This window comes from Arachis stenosperma, chromosome 8 (genome assembly GCF_014773155.1).
Source record: "Arachis stenosperma cultivar V10309 chromosome 8, arast.V10309.gnm1.PFL2, whole genome shotgun sequence".
Taxonomy (NCBI): Eukaryota; Viridiplantae; Streptophyta; class Magnoliopsida; order Fabales; family Fabaceae; genus Arachis; species Arachis stenosperma.
Window position 1 is genome coordinate 30,083,987 of NC_080384.1, and position 19,562 is coordinate 30,103,548.

At 34.3% G+C, this 19,562-nt stretch overlaps 3 protein-coding genes across 3 annotated transcripts; 2 read left to right on the forward strand and 1 right to left on the reverse strand.

Moving 5' to 3' along the window:
• The first annotated feature begins 673 nt into the window (after window positions 1–673).
• Window positions 674–2,061, forward strand: LOC130945757 (uncharacterized). The gene is made up of 2 exons (XM_057874463.1): window positions 674–1,365; window positions 1,449–2,061. The coding sequence occupies exons 1-2, from the start codon at window positions 674–676 to the stop codon at window positions 2,059–2,061; spliced, it is 1,305 nt and encodes a 434-aa protein (XP_057730446.1).
• A 4,684-nt stretch (window positions 2,062–6,745) lies between these two features.
• Window positions 6,746–9,358, forward strand: LOC130945758 (uncharacterized). The gene has a single exon (XM_057874464.1). It carries the CDS (start codon window positions 6,746–6,748, stop codon window positions 9,356–9,358), a length of 2,613 nt encoding a protein of 870 aa, XP_057730447.1.
• Window positions 9,359–11,004: 1,646 nt separating this feature from the next.
• LOC130945759 (protein MAIN-LIKE 2-like) lies at window positions 11,005–12,048 on the reverse strand. The gene is made up of 3 exons (XM_057874465.1): window positions 11,345–12,048; window positions 11,138–11,225; window positions 11,005–11,043 (listed from the first exon to the last, which is right to left on the reverse strand). Exons 1-3 carry the CDS (start codon window positions 12,046–12,048, stop codon window positions 11,005–11,007), a joined length of 831 nt encoding a protein of 276 aa, XP_057730448.1.
• Between the last annotated feature and the right edge of the window lie 7,514 nt (window positions 12,049–19,562).

The following is a 19,562-nucleotide window of genomic DNA, read 5'->3' on the forward strand; positions in this document are numbered from 1 at the left end:
GGAGGTTGATTACAAAGCATGCTACATACATATATTATATATGAGTTAACGATTAAATTAATCTCTAAATAATAAAATATTTTTTAAATTTATTTTTAATTTTTTTAATTAAATTAATTTTTTAAATATTACGAACTAATCATATTTATTTTTTAATAATTCTATTAACAATTTTTTATCAATAATTAATAATAAAAAATATTAATTGATAATATATATAATACTTGACATGTTGAATTAGACGTTAACTATATATATTTATTAAAATTTATTAATTTAGTCTATTTTTCAATTATATAAACTATCATTTAATATTTTATGTCATCAATCGTTGACAAAAATCATTAATAAAATCATCGAAAGACAAATATAATTAATTCATAAATTTAAAAAAATTAATTTGATTGAAAAACTTTTTTGGAGACAAATTTTAAAAATGTCCAATCTTTTAAAAACTAATTTGACTATTAATCTTATTATATATACAAACAACTCAAAAAATTGAATTCAAAATATAATGAATTTAACAATTTAAAGAATTGTCACTGACATTGACAATGAATAAATAGGATATAAATTAGATTCTACAATAATTTTATTGATAAATTTAAAAAGACTAACTAATGAGCAAAAATTTGCATACGATCAAATAATTAGTGCTGTTAGCGGTAATATGGGTGGACTTTTCTTCTTATACGATCAAGGTGGTTGTAGAAAAACGTTTTTATGGTCAACTATATCATGCTCAATTAGGTCTAAAGGAGGTATAATTTTAAATGTTGCTTCGAGTGGGATTGCTGCACTTTTGTTGCCTAATGGAAGAACTGCACATTCAAGGTTTAAAATTTCTTTGGCCATAAATGAGGATTCTTTGTGTAGCATTAAACAGGGAAGTCCTCTTGCAAGGTTAATATCCAAAGCCAAATTAATCATATGGGATGAAGCTCCAATGATAAGTAAGTATTGTTACGAAACTTTAGACAAATGCCTCAAAGACATCTTAAGGTGCTCAGATTCGTATAATGCTCATTTGTCATTTGGAGGTAAAGTTGTTATTTTCGGAGGAGATTTTAGACAAATTTTACTTGTGATTCCTAGAGGCTCAAGGCAAGATATAATTCAATCTTCTATTAATTCTTCATATTTGTGGCATAACTGTAACGTTTTGAAACTTACAAAAGACATGAGATTGTCACTAGGTGAAAACAACAACATACAAGAACACAGAAATTTTGCAAAATGGCTACTCAAAATTGGTGATGGTTTGGCTGGTGATACAATAGATGGTGAATCGATCGTTCATATACCATCTGACATTTTGATTAAGAACTCTGAGACAGTTTTGGATGACCTCATTGATTTCGTGTATCCAGATATGTTATCCAATTTATCCGTTGAAAATTATTTAAGGATAAAGCAATTCTTGCACCAACTTTGGATTGTGTCAGTGATGTCAACAACAAGATAACTGCAGGATTACCTGGACATGAAAGAGTCTACTTAAGTTCAGACTCTGTGTGTGCTGAAGAGGGAAATATGGAATTTGAGTTAGATGCTTTCTCGCCGGAGATTCTAAATGGAATAAATTGTTCAGGTCTACCACCACACAAGTTGGTTCTAAAGGTTGGAGCTCCTATTATGTTGTTGCGGAATATAGACCAAACTAATGGTTTGTGCAATGGAACGAGTATGCAAGTTAGAAGAATGGGAAATCATGTGATAGAATGCAAGACTTTAATTGGTAACAAAGCTGGAAGTATTGTTCTTATCCCAAGATTGAATCTAATTCCAAATAATGAAACATTGCCGGTCAGGTTTCAAAGAAGACAATTCCCAATTATTATGTCATTTGCAATGACAATAAATAAGTCTCAGGGACAAACTCTATCAAAAGTTGAAATTTACCTTCCAAGGCCAGTTTTCACCCATGGTCAATTGTATGTTGCGTTATCAAGGGTAACGAGTAAAGATGGTATGCGAGTGCTGTTGCAAGATCATGGACACTTGGAAGATAACTGCACGATGAATGTGGTATATAGAGAAGTTTTTGAGAGCCTATAATAAAAAGGTAATAACAAAATGTCTTACTAAATCTATTTATTTATTTATTAAAATTTATTACTATCACTTAAAAAAATTTAGAAATTTTAGAAACTAATAGATGAATTCTTATTGTACATTAATAGTTTGAGTATATTAAAATTATCCTAAAAATTCGTATAATTTTATTCTCTTAACAAACAATTTTATAATTACGTTAATCATATAATTTTATATACAAACATTGATACAGTGTTGTTTCATGTATATATTTTGCAGGTATCAAAGGATAGCATTGAATTGTTATTCATTAGGTTTAAATTATTTATTGTTTATTACAAAACTTTCTGCATTAGGATTCCCTATTAATTTGTTCTTCATTTTGAGCTGATTTTGATATTTTCTTACTTCACAATAAACTAACATATAAAACTTTGTTGGTAAATTTAAGTATTACTAGATTATTTATGGTCATATTGAGTATATATGCCTGATTTATTGAAAAAAATAGATTAAATAACTATTTTATAGTTAATACAATTAACACTATATTAAGAAAAGAAAAATATCACATACAAGTTATTTTTTATTAATTTAATTATTATAATTAAAATAAAATTTAACATAACAATTTAAAATTATAATTTCAATCTTATCACGTATATGGTACGGTGATTAAACTTATATATATTATATGTGAGTTGAAGATCTCTCTATTCTAATACCATCCGCATTCTAAAATTTCTCACAAATCCTACTCGATCCTATTTATAACAAAATCAATTTGTGTAATTTGTTTTATATATTAGTTCATATCAAGTAATATTTGTGAAATAAAAAATGTGTTATAATACCAATTGAAGTGGTTGGTTCCACAGTTTGATGAAATTATATAAAGAGAAGATGTAAGTGTGATCTTCATTTTATATATATATATATATATATGTTAGGAATACGAGTAAGTCGAATAGAATTAGGTTTATTTGCACTTGATTCTATTGGTAATTTAACTCTCAGTTTTTAGTCAGATTTATTGTGAATTGGATTACCAATTCTGTTCGAGCGAATTAAATTAAATTAGATACTCACAAATGGAATTAGTATTGCTAACCTTAATTATTATTAGAATTATGTTTGTTTCATTGTGTGTGTTTTTTTTTTCAAAAGAATTGGATACTCTTAATTTTAGATATTATAAAATACCAAAATTAATTTAGGCACACTACACAAAATATTTTAAGAATTTCTATCTACCGCTTCGTTTTAACTAAATTTTGAATTCAGGTATAATTACTCATGAGGCAAAAAAATTGTCATTGTGCCAAGACTTCGACTACTGTTTGTAGTTTTAAAGTTTTTTTTTTTTTTTTTTGGTCAAGTGGATTGGACAACCCCCAATCCTAGGTATTGGTATCACAACTCACCCACACTACACACTCACCCACACACATTTTAAGGGTTCATAATCAATACTTGGTGCACTCACCAAGATTTGAACCCGAGTGCAGCATATTAAGAGGCGCATGGTGTTACCAGTTGAGCTAAGCCTCAGCTGCGTAGTTTTAAAGTTTAAACCATGCCGGAATTGATGGATTCATAGAGGGATTGGACATTTGCATTTTGCAATGAGAAGCATGAATATAGCTATCTAGCTTTATTGGCTCGAACTAATCATGAGTGTCTCAGAAAAAATCAAAAATAGAAAAAAACTCACTCATCATCAAAGCCAATTACCCCTGTATGTGTCCAAAAAAGAATGGACTGAGGAGTAATACTAGTACTAGTCCATATTAGGGTCATGGGCTTTAACAATGGACTTTGTATTCAACTCACTCTCCAAAGTATCTTTTTTGTTTACCTAGATTTTTTTTAATTTATTAAATACATAAAACTACCAACGTAAGTTGGCACAGATGGACGAGGATCTATGTCCCTTAACTATCTCTTCGGAGTTCAATACTCATTGGAATATGAGAATGGAGCCCTGGTGCAAATAAAAAAATACATAAAACTAAATTATATTTTAAAAAATAGATATTACCACTCTAATTTTAATAATATCATTTTTTTATAAATTCATCCGATATATAATATAAGAAAAAAAATAGAGTAATATTATTAAAAAATTTATTATTTCCCAACATAAAATTTTATTTAAATTTATCACATAAATGAAACTAAATTATATATATCACGAATAAGTGAAAAAATATCATGTAAATAAATAAAAATTATAGTGATAATATTATAATTTCTTATGCCACTATGGTCTTGAAGGATTACCATGTGTTCATAACACGCAGCGGAAGAAAAGAAAGTAATCTTTAAAGATCTATTTTGTGCTTAAATTTTATTCCAATAATATAATATATAGTAAATCATATATAAATACCTGTATGTACGCTAGTAAAAATCACTTTTTCCTTCGATGGTACGAAGGCGCTATGCGTATCCACACCGAGATCAACCTTTGCTGTCAACTCCTTAACCAATGGACATCTGATCTAAATTGAGAAACCTCTTACAACTCTTTGCACGCCATAAAATTCTTCTCCAAGAATTAGGCTCACATACATTTATGTTCGTAGAGATAAAGGAATAAAACTCTTGTTATTCTCTCTTGTGACTTTCCTGTACTCTTGACGTACATATATATAGTATGAGATTTGTTACTGATTTTAAATTTGATTCTCAATTCAAATTTAAATCATATCTTGAAATTCCAAATCTTTCAAATTTTATGAATCATATCATAACTCAATTTGAAAACAGAATCAGTTAGGATCTCATCCAAATTTAGAAATAGAATAACTAATTATTCTCAAATCTCATTTAATATTCTCAATTATCATACTATTATTATATTTTTGGTGCTAGCAAAAAATATAATAATATTCCATCTGAATTAATATAATTATTTATTTGATCAAACCAAAATAATAATTAAATAATTCTATAGCAAAGATTAGAACACTCGTTAGTGTGTGACCCCATAGGTTCAATACTAAGCGGATAGTAAATTAGTCATACTAAATTTACTAATCAAGGTTGGCGTCTAGCAACACTCCTCAACGACCCGATAGTATGAAGTAATATATTTTTACTAAGAACCTTAGAAGAACAAAGTATAATTCCTTCCATCTTTCCAGCTCTTGGTTAACCCTTAGAGTATGGTTTAATTGTCAAACTCTAACTTGTTACCATTATTATAATGAATTGTGAATGACCTAAGAAACTCATTTCTTCATTCATTCAATCTCCTTGACCAAGGTTTTATTCATCTCAGTCACTATAATCATAGAGCTCAAACTCTTTACTGAGAGTTGATGGATTCCTTATTGACTAATCATTAATTCTACAAGTATCTAAATCATACCCAATATCCATTCAACTAGCACCCTAGGGTATTAGGTGTCCGGAATCAAAGAATAATAAATACATTGTTAATTAGTATGACAGTCGCAGGTCAAAGGAAACTCTATTACTATGTTCATCTTGAGAATATCCTATTGACAAATATACGGTAATTATAACCATTAGGAATTCTCAAAGTGAGTCAGTTCAATGGTTATATCTCTATATGCACCATCTATATATATAATTTAATAAATGAGATCTATTAATCTTCATCCAATGAAGACCATTATATATATATTGATCTTTTTGGATTATTAATGTCCTTTTTAATAATCCTATAACCAAGAACAATTTAGATTAAATTATAAAAGATTTATCTCTCAATATTATGATCACTATCACAATGATAAATCTCTAAATTTAATCAAGGACCTTATTATATTAATATTTTAATATAATAACAATAACAAATTATTTGACACATAATTGATTAGATTATGGTCATACTACTTATTCCCAACAGGTCTATTTATCTATCATACATAAAATTAAAGGTATGTTGTATAGTGTTTAATTTTTCAATTATTTAATACAAAAATAAAAAGTAAAATTTATTATTGTCTCTCTCATCTTTTAGACAGATTAGACACTAATGTTGTAGACACTATAATCTATAGAACTTCTCAAAACTAAAAGTATCTCTTAATATAGGAGAATTACATGGTTTTCTATCATTCCAAACAATTATAAACTGATGCACGTACCAACTAGTCAACATTATTCTAAGTTTGTTAAAAGTCAATAGTCAATACTTAACATGAAATTAAAGTCTATTATTTATGAAAAAGTATAGGCAAATAATAAAAAGGACAAAAAACGCAAATGAGCCAAGGCTAGCTCAAATTTACGCAAATCCGCCAAATAAAACTTTGCTACGACAATCCACCAGATCAAATATTTATATAATTCGAATCAATAAGATTCGAATTAGCCTAACACATAATTCGAATTGATAGAATTCAAATTACTATATGACAATGTAAGAACGTAGTTCGAATTGATTTGTCCCGAATCATGCATGCACACTCACACGTAATTCGAATTGATTTGTCACGAATTAAGATGAAAAATCACGAGTAATTCGAATCAAGATGATTCGAATTACCAAACCATAAATCGAAGCATATTAATTCGAATTAGTAGGCTTAGGTGAAGAAGTACATATTTCGAATCATATAGATTCGAATTACTCACACCTGGTAATTCGAATCTAATTGATTCGAATTAGTAAGGATCCTTTTTCTATATATATGTTGTGAACTCATGTTGCTGTGAACAAAGAGGTGAGATGGCTAGTGAGGATAGTTTTCTAGTGCTAGTACACCACAGAGAATCGATTAAGAGAAAAACTCGGTCTGGGGTGAAGTTCACGGATAAGGATCCTCTATGTATTATCATGAGCCCCGCGACTAGTTACGATGGTCTTGTGTGCTCTGTGCTTGGCAAACTTGGTCTGGAAGGAGTGAAGAGAGTTAAGAAGTTTTTCTATCGCATTCCAATCACGGTGCTCCACGATACGGTGAAGTATGATTGTTTCACGATCGGGAGTGACGAGGACTTGCAGGTCATGTTTCTTTCTCGTAGGCAGTTTCCGGAGGTGAGGACACGGGAGCTGTTGGCTAAGTTCGTCGACGTGGTATCTAGCTCTGGTGGGTCGAACCGGAACGCCAACACTATAGCAACGGCGGCCGGTTCGAGCTCGAGACCTGCGGTTGCTTCTTCCTCCGTTCCAGCGGTCCAGCATGTCGCCTCCCCATCGTTTGCTGTTGATCTCGCCGGCAATGTTGGAGACGAGGTTGGATATGATGAACATCATCCGACTGAAGTACAGTGTCCTCCTCCGGCTGGTGTTGGCGAGAGATCGTGTGATGATCCCGATGATGATGAAGTCGAGCCGGATATTATCGCTGATGAAAGCGGCGATGATGTTGGAGCGAGTGATCCGATAAGGCCTACTGGTGGTTCTAGTTCTGGCACAAATCAGTACCCACCCCATTTTTCATCTTTGGATCTGGATGCCATGAGGCAGGACGGACATCTTGGGCAGCTAGCTGGATTTTGCGCTAGAGATACCGACGGGTCTGCCGGTATAACAGAGTTCCAGGTTGGTCAACAATTCCAGGATAAAGATGAGGCGCTGTTGAGTGTCAAGACGTACAGCATCCGCCGAGGGGTACAGTACAAGGTGGTTGAGTCTGACTATCACCGGTACGTGGGAAAGTGTTCTGAGTTTGGGAATGGGTGCACATGGTTGATTAGGCTTAGCCTCCGACAGCGCAAGGGCATCTGGGAAGTGAAGCGGTACAAAGGGCCGCATACCTGTCTTGCCACCTCCATCTCCAGCGACCATAGGAGCTTGGACTACCACGTGATAGCGACATTCATCATGCCAATGGTTAGGGCTGACGCATCCGTCAACATCAAGGTGCTTCTAAATGCAACGGCAGCACATTTTGGCTTCAGGCCTACATACCGGAGGGTGTGGATGGCCAAGCAGAAGGCGGTAGCAATCATCTACGGGGACTGGGATGAGTCGTACAACGAGCTCCCTCGGTGGGTCTTAGGAGTTCAGTTGACTATGCCTGGCACTGTAACAGTCCTCAGGACCTGCCCGGTTCGAGTTGGTGGACAGGTGGATGAGTCTCAGGCTTATTTTCATAGGATGTTCTGGACTTTTCCCCCTTGTATCGAAGCATTTCGTCATTGCAAGCCGTTGGTGAGTATTGACGGCACCCATCTATATGGCAAGTATGGGGGAACGTTGCTCGTGGCGATTGCACAGGACGGGAATTCCAACATACTTCCTGTGGCATTCGCACTAGTTGAGGGTGAGAATGCTGAGTCATGGTCCTTCTTTCTCTCCCACCTCCGTCAGCACGTGACACCTCAGCCAGGTCTGTTAGTTATTTCAGATAGGCATAACGGCATCAAGGCGGCACTTGAAGCACCTGATGGGGGATGGCTACCTCCGTCTGCATACCGGGCATTCTGCATTCGACACGTTGCAGCGAATTTCGCCCTCACCTTTAAGGGCAAAGATGCCCGGAGGCTTCTTGTCAACACCGCATATGCGAAGACCGAGGTGGAGTTTGACTACTGGTTCGACATCCTGCGCTCTGAGAATCCGGCAATGTGTGACTGGGCGAACCGAATTGATTACTCGTTGTGGACACAATACTGTGATGAGGGCCGGAGATTCGGGCACATGACGACCAATATATCAGAGTGTGTCAATTCAATCCTGAAGGGGGTAAGGAACCTCCCTGTTTGCTCGCTGGTTAAGGCCACATACGGAAGGCTGGCTGAGCTATTCGTCCGTAAGGGTAGGGAGGCCGAGGCTCAGATGGGTACTGGACAACAATTCAGTCAATACCTAGTAAAGTGTATCGAGGCCAACCTGAAGACAGCCAGGTGCTTCACGGTGACTGTTTATGACAGGGATAACTCGGAGTACACCGTGGCTGAGACGACTCCGACAGGTTCATTCTCACTTGGTACGTACAGGGTCTCATTAGGGTCAAAGACTTGTGATTGTGGATATTTCCAAGCACTTCATTTTCCGTGTCCTCACGCCCTGTCTTGTTGTGCTTATTCACGTCTTACATGGCAGCCTTATGTCCACCAGGTCTATCGGCTTAGTTCTGTTTTCGGTGTCTATCAGATGGGATTTACACCTCCCATTCCGGAGGGTTTCTGGCCACCTTATGCCGGGCCTTCCGTTATACCGGATCCGAATATGAGGCGTGCGAGGGAAGGTCGTCCTAGGTCCACACGAATTCGCACCAACATGGATGATGCAGATCCGAACCGCCCAAAGAGATGTGGCTTCTGCAGGCAGCCAGGACACACCCGTCGTAGTTGTCCACAAGCCGCAGGCCCTAGCGGGACTGCTGGGAATTAATAGGGGATTTGGTTTGTCTGTTTTTATTTCTTAATTTATCAGCATATGTATTTTACTTCAGTTAGCAACCATTGTACTCCTTGGAACTAAGTTGAATTATATAAGTCATGAATCTTGTTATTCGTACCACATATGTATGTTGAATGTCTTTCTAAATAAGGAATCTAATAATTAAAATAAACAACACTATCTGATGGGATGACCGATAATACATAACATAACATCAAAGTACATATCATAACATCAGAGTAAATAACATCAAAATACATAACATACCATAACATCAAAGTACATAACATAACATCAAAGTAAAAAACAACAAAGTACATAACATAACACTGATAACCAACAAAGAAGGTACATAATATAAATATAACAACATGACATACACCACTATCCATAAATCATCTAAATAGGTGCGATCCCGTGCCACAACGGCGTGGCACCCGTGTCCTGTAACCCCGTCGTATAAGTGGCTCCTCATCCTCAATCGAGTCGTCGCTGTCATCCGGATCTGGGTGTCTCGGGGTCATGGGAGGAACATGCATGGGCCTGGATGATGACGGGCCGACAACTGAATGTGACCCAAGAGTCTGGGCCGATGCTGGCGTCCCACCCATGGCAAAAGCATGCGCAGGAGGCACCGTGGCAGGCTCGTTCAGATCTACATCTAGCGGTGCCTATGTCCCTGTCGTGTGAACCCGTCCTGCTGCAGCCTCATCCTCCTGCATGATGGTCCGGATATCATCAAGGAAATGCGGTCCACCGAACTCCGCCACAATGCCATCACTAGCAAGGAAGTCGGGAAACATCGAGCCAGGACTCACCCATGGAGTACTCTCCTGAAGGGTCTGATCATCACCGGGAACACCTACGAAATAATCTCCAAAAGCTCCACCCCCAAGCCCAGAACCAGTGTGACTTGTGGGATCTCCCATACCAGATCCATGCCACTCACCATCATGCCCGCCCTGATGGGCCCTATCAACCCCCGCAACATCACCTCCTCCAGCTGCACCGCCCCCAGGCTGATGGGCACCCTCTCTAGCAGCAGCCACCCTCCTCCTGCCTCCACGGCCACGTACTCTCCCTCCACCTCCAACTGCGTGGTCGACGTCATCCATAGCACGATCCACCCAATTCCGCTCACGCTGGCTACGACGTGTGCCGACTCGTGCTCTCCTATCAATACGACGTCTGTCAGGAACATCGTCGACCTTGTCCATATCTGGAAGTCGGCCTGCACCCCTCTGCGTCGCCTCATCCGGAATAGGAATACCTCTCGGATCCCCCAATAACATCTCTGGCGACAAGAACCTCTTTCCGTGCTGATACCACCATGTCAAGAAATCATGCGACGGACCGGGGTCGGGCACGATGTCGAACTGTAGAATGTGCTCCGCACGCTCCTGCCAGTGAAGATGCCACTCAGGTAAATGTGCCGGGAACCAACGGTCACCTCCTCTCCCGTCCTTCGACATCAAGAAGTCGATGTTCAGGGCGGGAGACGGTGTGGGCTGAACCCCCCCAAACTGAGGTAAAACTCTATCAACCTGATGCCACTCGACCACCGCAAAATAAATCAGGGACGTCCTACACCGCCATAACATCGTATGCCGAGGCTCCAAGACCTCCGGATGGACAACCTAGATGACGTCGAGTGCGCTATAGGGCATCCATATGAACTGAAAAAAACAAAATAAAAATATTTTCACACTTCTGTTGGACAATATAAACTGAAACAACAACTTCAGATACACATATGTTCAGCGTACTTACATCCCGAGGCTGTAACAAGTCTATCTTCAGGCGAGCCATCTGTACCCGAGGTCCCTTGTTGCTAATCCCAGGATTGTAACCAGACCATCTGCGTAAGAGAATTAAAAAATTCTATTGTGTTCATCACTAACTCTACAATGCATTAAATTGCTTGCATAATCGAAAACAAATGCAACAAGAATACATAGTACAAAACAATAACGGTACCTCAACGCAAGGGGCCAGCTAATCTCATCATACCCAGATGGTCTAAAAGTAGGAAACCTCCAGAAGATCCAAGACTGCAGTAACTGTAAAGGGCCAGCTAACTTCACGACATGTCTGTTGGCCACTCGGCACATGCACCGGTACAACCATGCTAGTGCCGCCGACCCCCAACTATACTGACCCATCTTCTCAAGCCGAGCAACATAGGGCAGCCATCTGATGTGTATACGATTGCCGGACTTGTCGGTAAACAGCTGCGTGCCCAATAACATCATGATATAGGCACGGACAAAGCGCCTAACTGTCTCCTCATCAGCCCCGTCTGGACACTCTCCAAAGGTCTCCTGAAACCAGGTGCAGTTAACTGCGAATTTCTGCACCTGGTTCTCGGGAGGTACAACACCGAGCAACTCATGGAACCACTGCCAAGCTGGCCTCCCACACTCAATGTAAAAGTGGAAGTCTGTCAGGCAACCACTGACGTAATCTCCGTCCACTGGCAACCCCAGCTGGTATGCGATGTCCTGAAGCGTGATGGTGCACTCTCCGAACGGCATGTGGAAGGTGTGCGTCTCAGGCCGCCACCTCTCGACGAATGCGCTGACTAGGGGCTCGTATAGTCGGAACCATCTGTCGTTCAGTCTCGCAAGATGGTACAATCCGGCCATCTGCAAGTACGGAACGTACCTCTCATCAAGACGCATCCCCTGCTACCGCCTAACGCTGGATATGCAACGACGAGGCTGGCCAGCACATAAACCGCATAATTAAAACAGATGCACAAACCAGTAACATTTACAATATATTTCATAGGGATGCTGTAAATAAATCCTTCAACATAACATATATGAAACAAGCGACCAACATATTATACACAAAAATCATTATCAAAAACAATTATCAAAAACAACAACTACCTAAACCTAAACCCATGACTAAAACCACTATCCAAAACCATTCTCAAAAACCGCTTACAAAAAACAATTTCACTAAAACCACTATACAAGACCATTCACTAAAACCACTATCCAAAACCATTCTCAAAATCCGCTTACAAAAAACAATTTCACTAAAACCACTATACAAGACCATTCACTAAAACCACTATCCAAAACCATTCACTAAAACCACTATCCAAAACCATTCACAAAAATCGCTTACAAAAAACCATTACAAAATCTCCTAACAAAAACTACTGGCCTAAACCACTTGCTTAAACCGCTAACACTAACATAAACCGCTATAAGAAACCATTAACAAAAACCACTAGCCTACACCACTATCCTAAACCACTATCCTAAACCACTAACAGTACCATAAACCATTATCAAAAACCATTAACAAATACCATTATCATAAACCGCTTTCATCAACCACTAATAAAAAACACAATCAACAGTGCAACATCATAAACCACTAACCTCGTCGTTGATCACACCGGCGATATGCGCAACTCCATCCAAACGATAAAGCCTACCTGGATCGTCCCCCATCGACTAAAAATGCCGCTCTGGTCTTACTCGGACCGAATGTTGGTCATTTTCTCTGGGATTTGGTGGGGTTGGAGAATGAAAAAGTGATTCGAATGAACTTGGTCCGAACTCCTTATATAGCCGAACCCCTTGTAATTCGAATCAACTTGATTCGAATTACTATGCAAAACGTATTTCACCTAATTCGAATCAACTAGATTCGAACCTCTCTCATGTGTTCTTCTCCATGTAATTCGAATTAACATCACTCGAATTACACTTTCATAATTCGAAATTATTTGTTTCGAATTACTAGGGTGGATTGCATGCTTAATTCGATCTGAATTGATTCGAATTAGCTTGAAGTTGTTTCTGAGAGTAGTTCGAATTGATTCAATTCGAATTACGTGTTAAATTAATTCGAATCTTATTGATTCGAATTATACTAAAATTGGTCCTGGCGGATTCAGGTATAAATGTTTGATTTGGCTGATTTTGGTTATATTGAGCTGTGCTTGGCTCATTTGGGTTTTTTGCCCTAATAAAAATATTAAACAATATAAATAATAGATATATCGAATGTTCAATTTAATAGGTATATAAATGATTACGTTTATTATTTTTAATTAAATTATTATTTTTTTAATTCGATTTACTTATATACAATTAACAATAACTAGATATTCAATTTACTAAATATACAAATAATTATCTTAATACTAAAATTTAAAAAATAATTTAAAAATAAAATATTTTTTTACGTGATTGAATCAATTATAAAATTTATTATTTATATTATTTATAAAAATTATTCTCTATCTAATAAAACCGTTTATTTAGTCAAAGGCTCAATGAACTATTGTCAGTTTTCTAGCAGTATATACCATACAAGAGACTTTGATAGGTAGCTGCTGGCTATGCTATATATAAACAGTGGAAAAAAAAAGTTAAAATATTCATCAAGACTAAACATTTCGACGAAGGTTTCTTTTCGATGTAATCTCTTTTCTTGTATTAAAAAAAAATATAGAAGGCTTGGAAATATTTGATTAAATTATAGTATAATATTAATTAATTCTATCTATTTTTTTCTAAAATAATATATAACTTATTTTTCTAATGCGTTAACTTTTGATTAGTTAATATTTTAATTTAATTACTAATTATACTAGTAATCTAAATTACTTAAATTTAATTAAAATTAAAATTTTAACTATAATAAATACTATTTATAATAATTAAATTATTATTTAAAATAAATCATAATATAATTTTAAAATATTAATAAAAAAACTATTAAAATATTATAATTAAAGAACAAAATTAAAAAAAAATAAAAGAAAGTCAAGAAAAAATCAATATAATTTATTAAGATATTATTTTATAATTAACGTATTTATTAACGTACTCTTGAACTATATATCGGTAAGAACCTTGTAATCACAAAAAAAAAAAATAATACTTTTTAAAAATAATTTTTTTTCTTTCTTAACCCTTTGTACTATAATAACATAGTATCAGAGTAGAGTTAGATTTTAAGAATTTAAAATTAACCATTTCTGACCCTCTTTATATTTTTCTGATTTTGTTCTTTAATTATGATATTTTAATATTTTTTTCAAAAAATCACTAGAATTAGTATAATAATAATACTAATAATAATTAATAACATCCTTACAAAACAAATATAAAAAAAATCAAAATTTATGATAAATTCACACATGTTCCATCTTTAATTACATATCCCATCACTCGTTAGCTAGCCTAATAAAATATAGAAAAAAAAGAACAAAGGTCCAAAACACCACTCCCTCACTAATCACTATATATTCCGGTTTCTAATCATGAAAAGCTTCCTCTTGATCATTTCAACTTGGCTTGTGACTAGGGCTGCACACGGATCGGATCGGATCGGATATGGCCTAAATTTCTATCCGATTCGCACTGCATTCATCGGATCGGATCGGATACGATATCTGCAATTTTTTAGGCCGGATCGGATCGGATATCGGGTATATCCGCATAATTAAAAAAATTTTATTTTAAGATTTTGTTTGGCTTTTTTACAAAAAAAATATCCAGAAAATTCATTTTTTATCTATTTAAGCCTATTTACTCCTAGAATATTATCAATAATAGTTCTTTTGAATAACAAAAACAAAATAATAACACAAGATTTAAGTTTAATTATTCTAAGTTGAAGTACAACATAAAAAATTAAAAACAAAATATCATAAAATTCATAAAATAATATACTAAAATTCATATCACATTAGGGTTTACTGTCTTAAACTATGCTATTTATATGTGATGTGCGGATATGCGGATTTGCGGATCGGATCTGCGGATATCACTGCCGAATCCGCAATCCGATCCGACCATAGTGCGGATCGGATCCAATCCGATCCGATGACTCTGCGGATCGGATAATATCCGCAAAATTCGGATCGGATGCGGATAATTACCGCGGATATGCGGATATTATCCGATCCATGTGCAGCCCTACTTGTGACTGCAAAAGTAATCATCTAAATCCAAGTTACATGATTCAATAGACTGCTCGATGATAGCATCACTGAAATTGCTGTCACTGAAAATAAGACGGTGGGTTGGTAAGTTTCATGGAGAAATATTGGGAGATGAGTCTCAAAATCTGATAAACAAAAATCAATAGAAAGTGAACTTAAAAACAATGCATCCTAGAAATAGGAAGAAGAAGATTTATCTCCGAACTCGCTTTGATCCTCTCCTAAAACCTTACTTCTAAATCCATCAAACTGAAATAGAAGAACAGAAATGGGAGAAGCAGGAGAAGGCATGTTCTTCATATTGTTAGTATCAAAAACTTGTTCATATTCTTCCTCCTTAGGAGGCTTGAGGAAATTAGTTTGAGCATGAGTACCTCGAAGGCGAATGGCTTCTCTGTCATAAATCATGGCGGCTTCTTTGGCAGTGTCATAGATTCCTAACCACAACTTGGTACGCTTCACAAGGTCTCAATCTCCGCAGCTTATCTCCCCATGGTCTTTGCCTAATCCCTCGTAGCTTCTGAGAATAAGAAGAAGTATCTTTTATTAATATTATTAAGCTTTCATTTGTGAGATCAGAAGATTAATTGACTGATATTTTTATTAAAACAGTTTTAAGATAAGTCCTTGCTAAAGTACTAACCGATCCCACTCCTCGCTTTAAGGGAGAGTATTAAAATATCATAATTATGGAACAAAATAAAAAAAATATCAAAGAGGGTCAGAAAAAATTCAATGTAATTTATTAAAATATTATTTTATAATTAGCGTACTTATTAGCGTACTCTTAATTTATATATTGGTAAAAACCTTGTAATCACAAAAATACTTTTCTAAATAATTCTTCTTTTCTTTCTTAAACCCTTTTGAACCATGTTAACAAAAACTCCTCCTTAAATCTTTTTCGCCAAAGAAAAAAAAAACTATTAGAATAATTAATATCGATGAAAGAAGTTATCAAATAACTATTACAAGTTGGAAAAGTCTAAACAGTCATCAATTTTATTAAATTCTGATCGGCATGTAATGAGTAAAAGAAAAATAAATAATTTCATATTATTGTATAAAATTTCACACCATTAAAAATATTATTAATGACTATTTAATGGTTACAAATTACAAAAATTGCTACACCCTAACACTCCTATTACAAATTTATTGGTTCTAATTAACAATTAATTAGGCTCTATATGGCTAGAACAAAGCATAGGAGATCCATCGTATTTAAGTACAGTTTCAGAGACTTCTGAAAGATTCGATTTGACAAAAAATAGTGGCTAAATAAAAAAAGATCATTTTAAAAAAAATAAATAATTCATCATTCATACGTATAAAAAATTGTTATTATAATAACGTTTGGTACAATATTATATTTGAAAGCATATTTTTTTTTAATTTGATAACCTTGTAACTTTAAGTGTAGGCTCTAATTTTAGTGACAGTTAAAAATTCACGAATAAGAATAATATTAAAATGAAGTAAAACTCATGAGAGGAGTAAATTTCAAGTTATTAGTATAGATTACAATTACATTATTTAAATATAAACTAACAAAAAATTGATATATTAAAAATAGTAAATTACATATTATTTTAAAGAGAGTTAAATAAAATTCATTTATAATATTTGTTTGTGGCGTGTTTTTTTAATTTAAATAAAATATTAAAAAAATTATTCTTTTACGGTAACAATTGAGAAGCAAAAGATTGGAGTAAATTTTTGAAACATTTATAAAGACCACTATTGTAAGTTTGAATGGAAATATAGGAAATACGTTTAGACCCTTGTCAAAGTAACTTATTTGTTGGGTCGTTTTTTATGTCTATGATTTCATATATCATGGTCTACATGGTTCGTTTGAAATTTATCAGTTATAGTATCAGGCACTAACTTTGGACTGTGCTCTCCAATAATTTAGCTTCTATTATAGGTATGTTATCCATTTCAATTACATTATGAATTACTCCTCATATGAGTGTAGACACAAACTAAAAAAAGTTGTCTTTCACGTGTTAATTGTGCATTATACCTAAAGAGAGTTTATATCAGAAAAAGTTAATTATAACCATAACTTTAGAATAACACGAAGATTAGTTCTTTGGATTATTTAAATGTCTTATTTTCATAATCTTTTTTTTTTAAATAGCATGTATATAACAAATTTTCAATTATAAGGCATATATATTAAAAATTAATCATCAATTAATCACGGTGTATTTAACTATTTGTGTGTATATTTAATGTATATGTAATAACTTTGATAAATTTTATTACCAGTCTCCTACTCAAATGTAATATATCTTAAATTTTACATGAATATTATTACTGTTTAAGCCTTTATTCACTACGAGTCTATCATCCTAACGAAAGAGATGACTATTTGAACATTGAAATAAATTTCAAATAATCATCTATACTATAGTTTATCCCAAGAAAACTTGAATATTGTGAATCATATTCCGTGACTTTACACTTATTTTTAAATAATTTAAATAAATCAAATATATTACGATAACGATAAATTAAATGTGTTTTATATTATTTATTTTACCATCACAATTATATTAATATTAATACAAAGTATAAATTTATTGTTGGTGTAGTACGTTTTATTTTCTTGGAATAATGTTAAACAAATATTGTTGTGATAAGTTAAAAAATTAAAAGTAAATAAAATTTGTGATTTCAATTACTAAGAATTTTAGTTAGAGTAGTACTAGGGAGTTAGTAGAATTTGTGACGTATAACTATTAATTAGTTATTATCATTGTTTTTAATGGTATAAAATGACATCTAATAATATAAAATTACTCATTTTTTTATAATTAAATATTAGTCAAATTTTAATAAAAATATAGACTGCTAAACTTTTTTTTTTTAGTTAAATAGAAACCTATATAAAAGAAAATCTAAAATCCAAACCAAAAATTTAGACAAAGGTATAATAAATTAATAATACACGAAAAAAAGTCAAAAGCTTTAGATGTTTAATCCAGTGCAAATAGCTAAATAAGACACGTATAGTCTTCATAGCATAATTTTTTTTTTTCGATCAGTACCATAAAATTTTTCATATTAAATTATTACGGGTTCAAATTAACATTTTATGCCAATATTCTTTGTTATTATTTAAAAATTATTTTATATATTTTAAAACGGGAATGCTACACATCCATGTAATTATATAACCAAGTTGGCCCAACACTAAAAAAATCTAATACCATTAAATGAAACGTGAAATACACGCGCCCAATACACACGATATCGTCCAACACTTCTTCTTCTTCTTCTTCTTCTTCTTCTTCTTCTTCTTCTTCTTCTTTTCACGCTCATTTACGCACGGAGCGTCTTTTTCTTCTTTGCCTTCTTCTTCGCGTTCCTCCTTCTCCTCCTTCTCCTCCTTTTTCGCGTTCCTTCTTCTTCATGTGTTTTCTCCTTATCGTCATTCTTTTGTTGTTGTTGCTGCTGTATTTTTTTGTCTTTTTCTCATTCTCTCTTGTGAAAAAGCAGTAGAAGGTGAAGAAGAAGAGTTTTAAATAGTGCAGAATGAACCGAACACAGTATTTATGGTGAACTGGACACATTATTCATTGTGAACCAAAATCTTAGTTATGGTGAACCGAAAATAATACAATTGTATAGTATTTAGTGAACGAAACATAATCCATTATATAAAATCAAATTCAAACAGCTTTCTGCAGAATGAACCGAACACAGTACTCATAGTGAACCGAACACAGTACTCATGGTGAACCGAAAACAATAAAATTGTACAGTATTGAGTGAACGAAACAAAACATAATCCATTATATAAAATCAAATTCAAATAACTCTGCCTACAATTTACATATTATCAATTCAATTCAGTACACTACCGTCCATTTAATTCAATTCAAATTAGTAATTGCATTCCATTCAATTCGATTCAAAATTGAATAATCCAAACTTTTTCAGTTTGATTCGTTTCAGAAGAGTAATCCAAATCGCTCTCCTGTTAACCAAAAAATTATGAACCTCTAAACACTAAACCATAAATCCTAAACTCTAAACACTAAAACCAGAACCCTGAACACTGAACCCTGAACCTGTAAATCCTAAATCCCTAAAATCCTAAAATCCTAAAACCTAAACCCTAAATCCTACACCATAAAACCTAAACCCTGAACCCTGAACTCTGAACTCTGAACCCTGAACGTTAAACTCTGAACCCGAATCCTG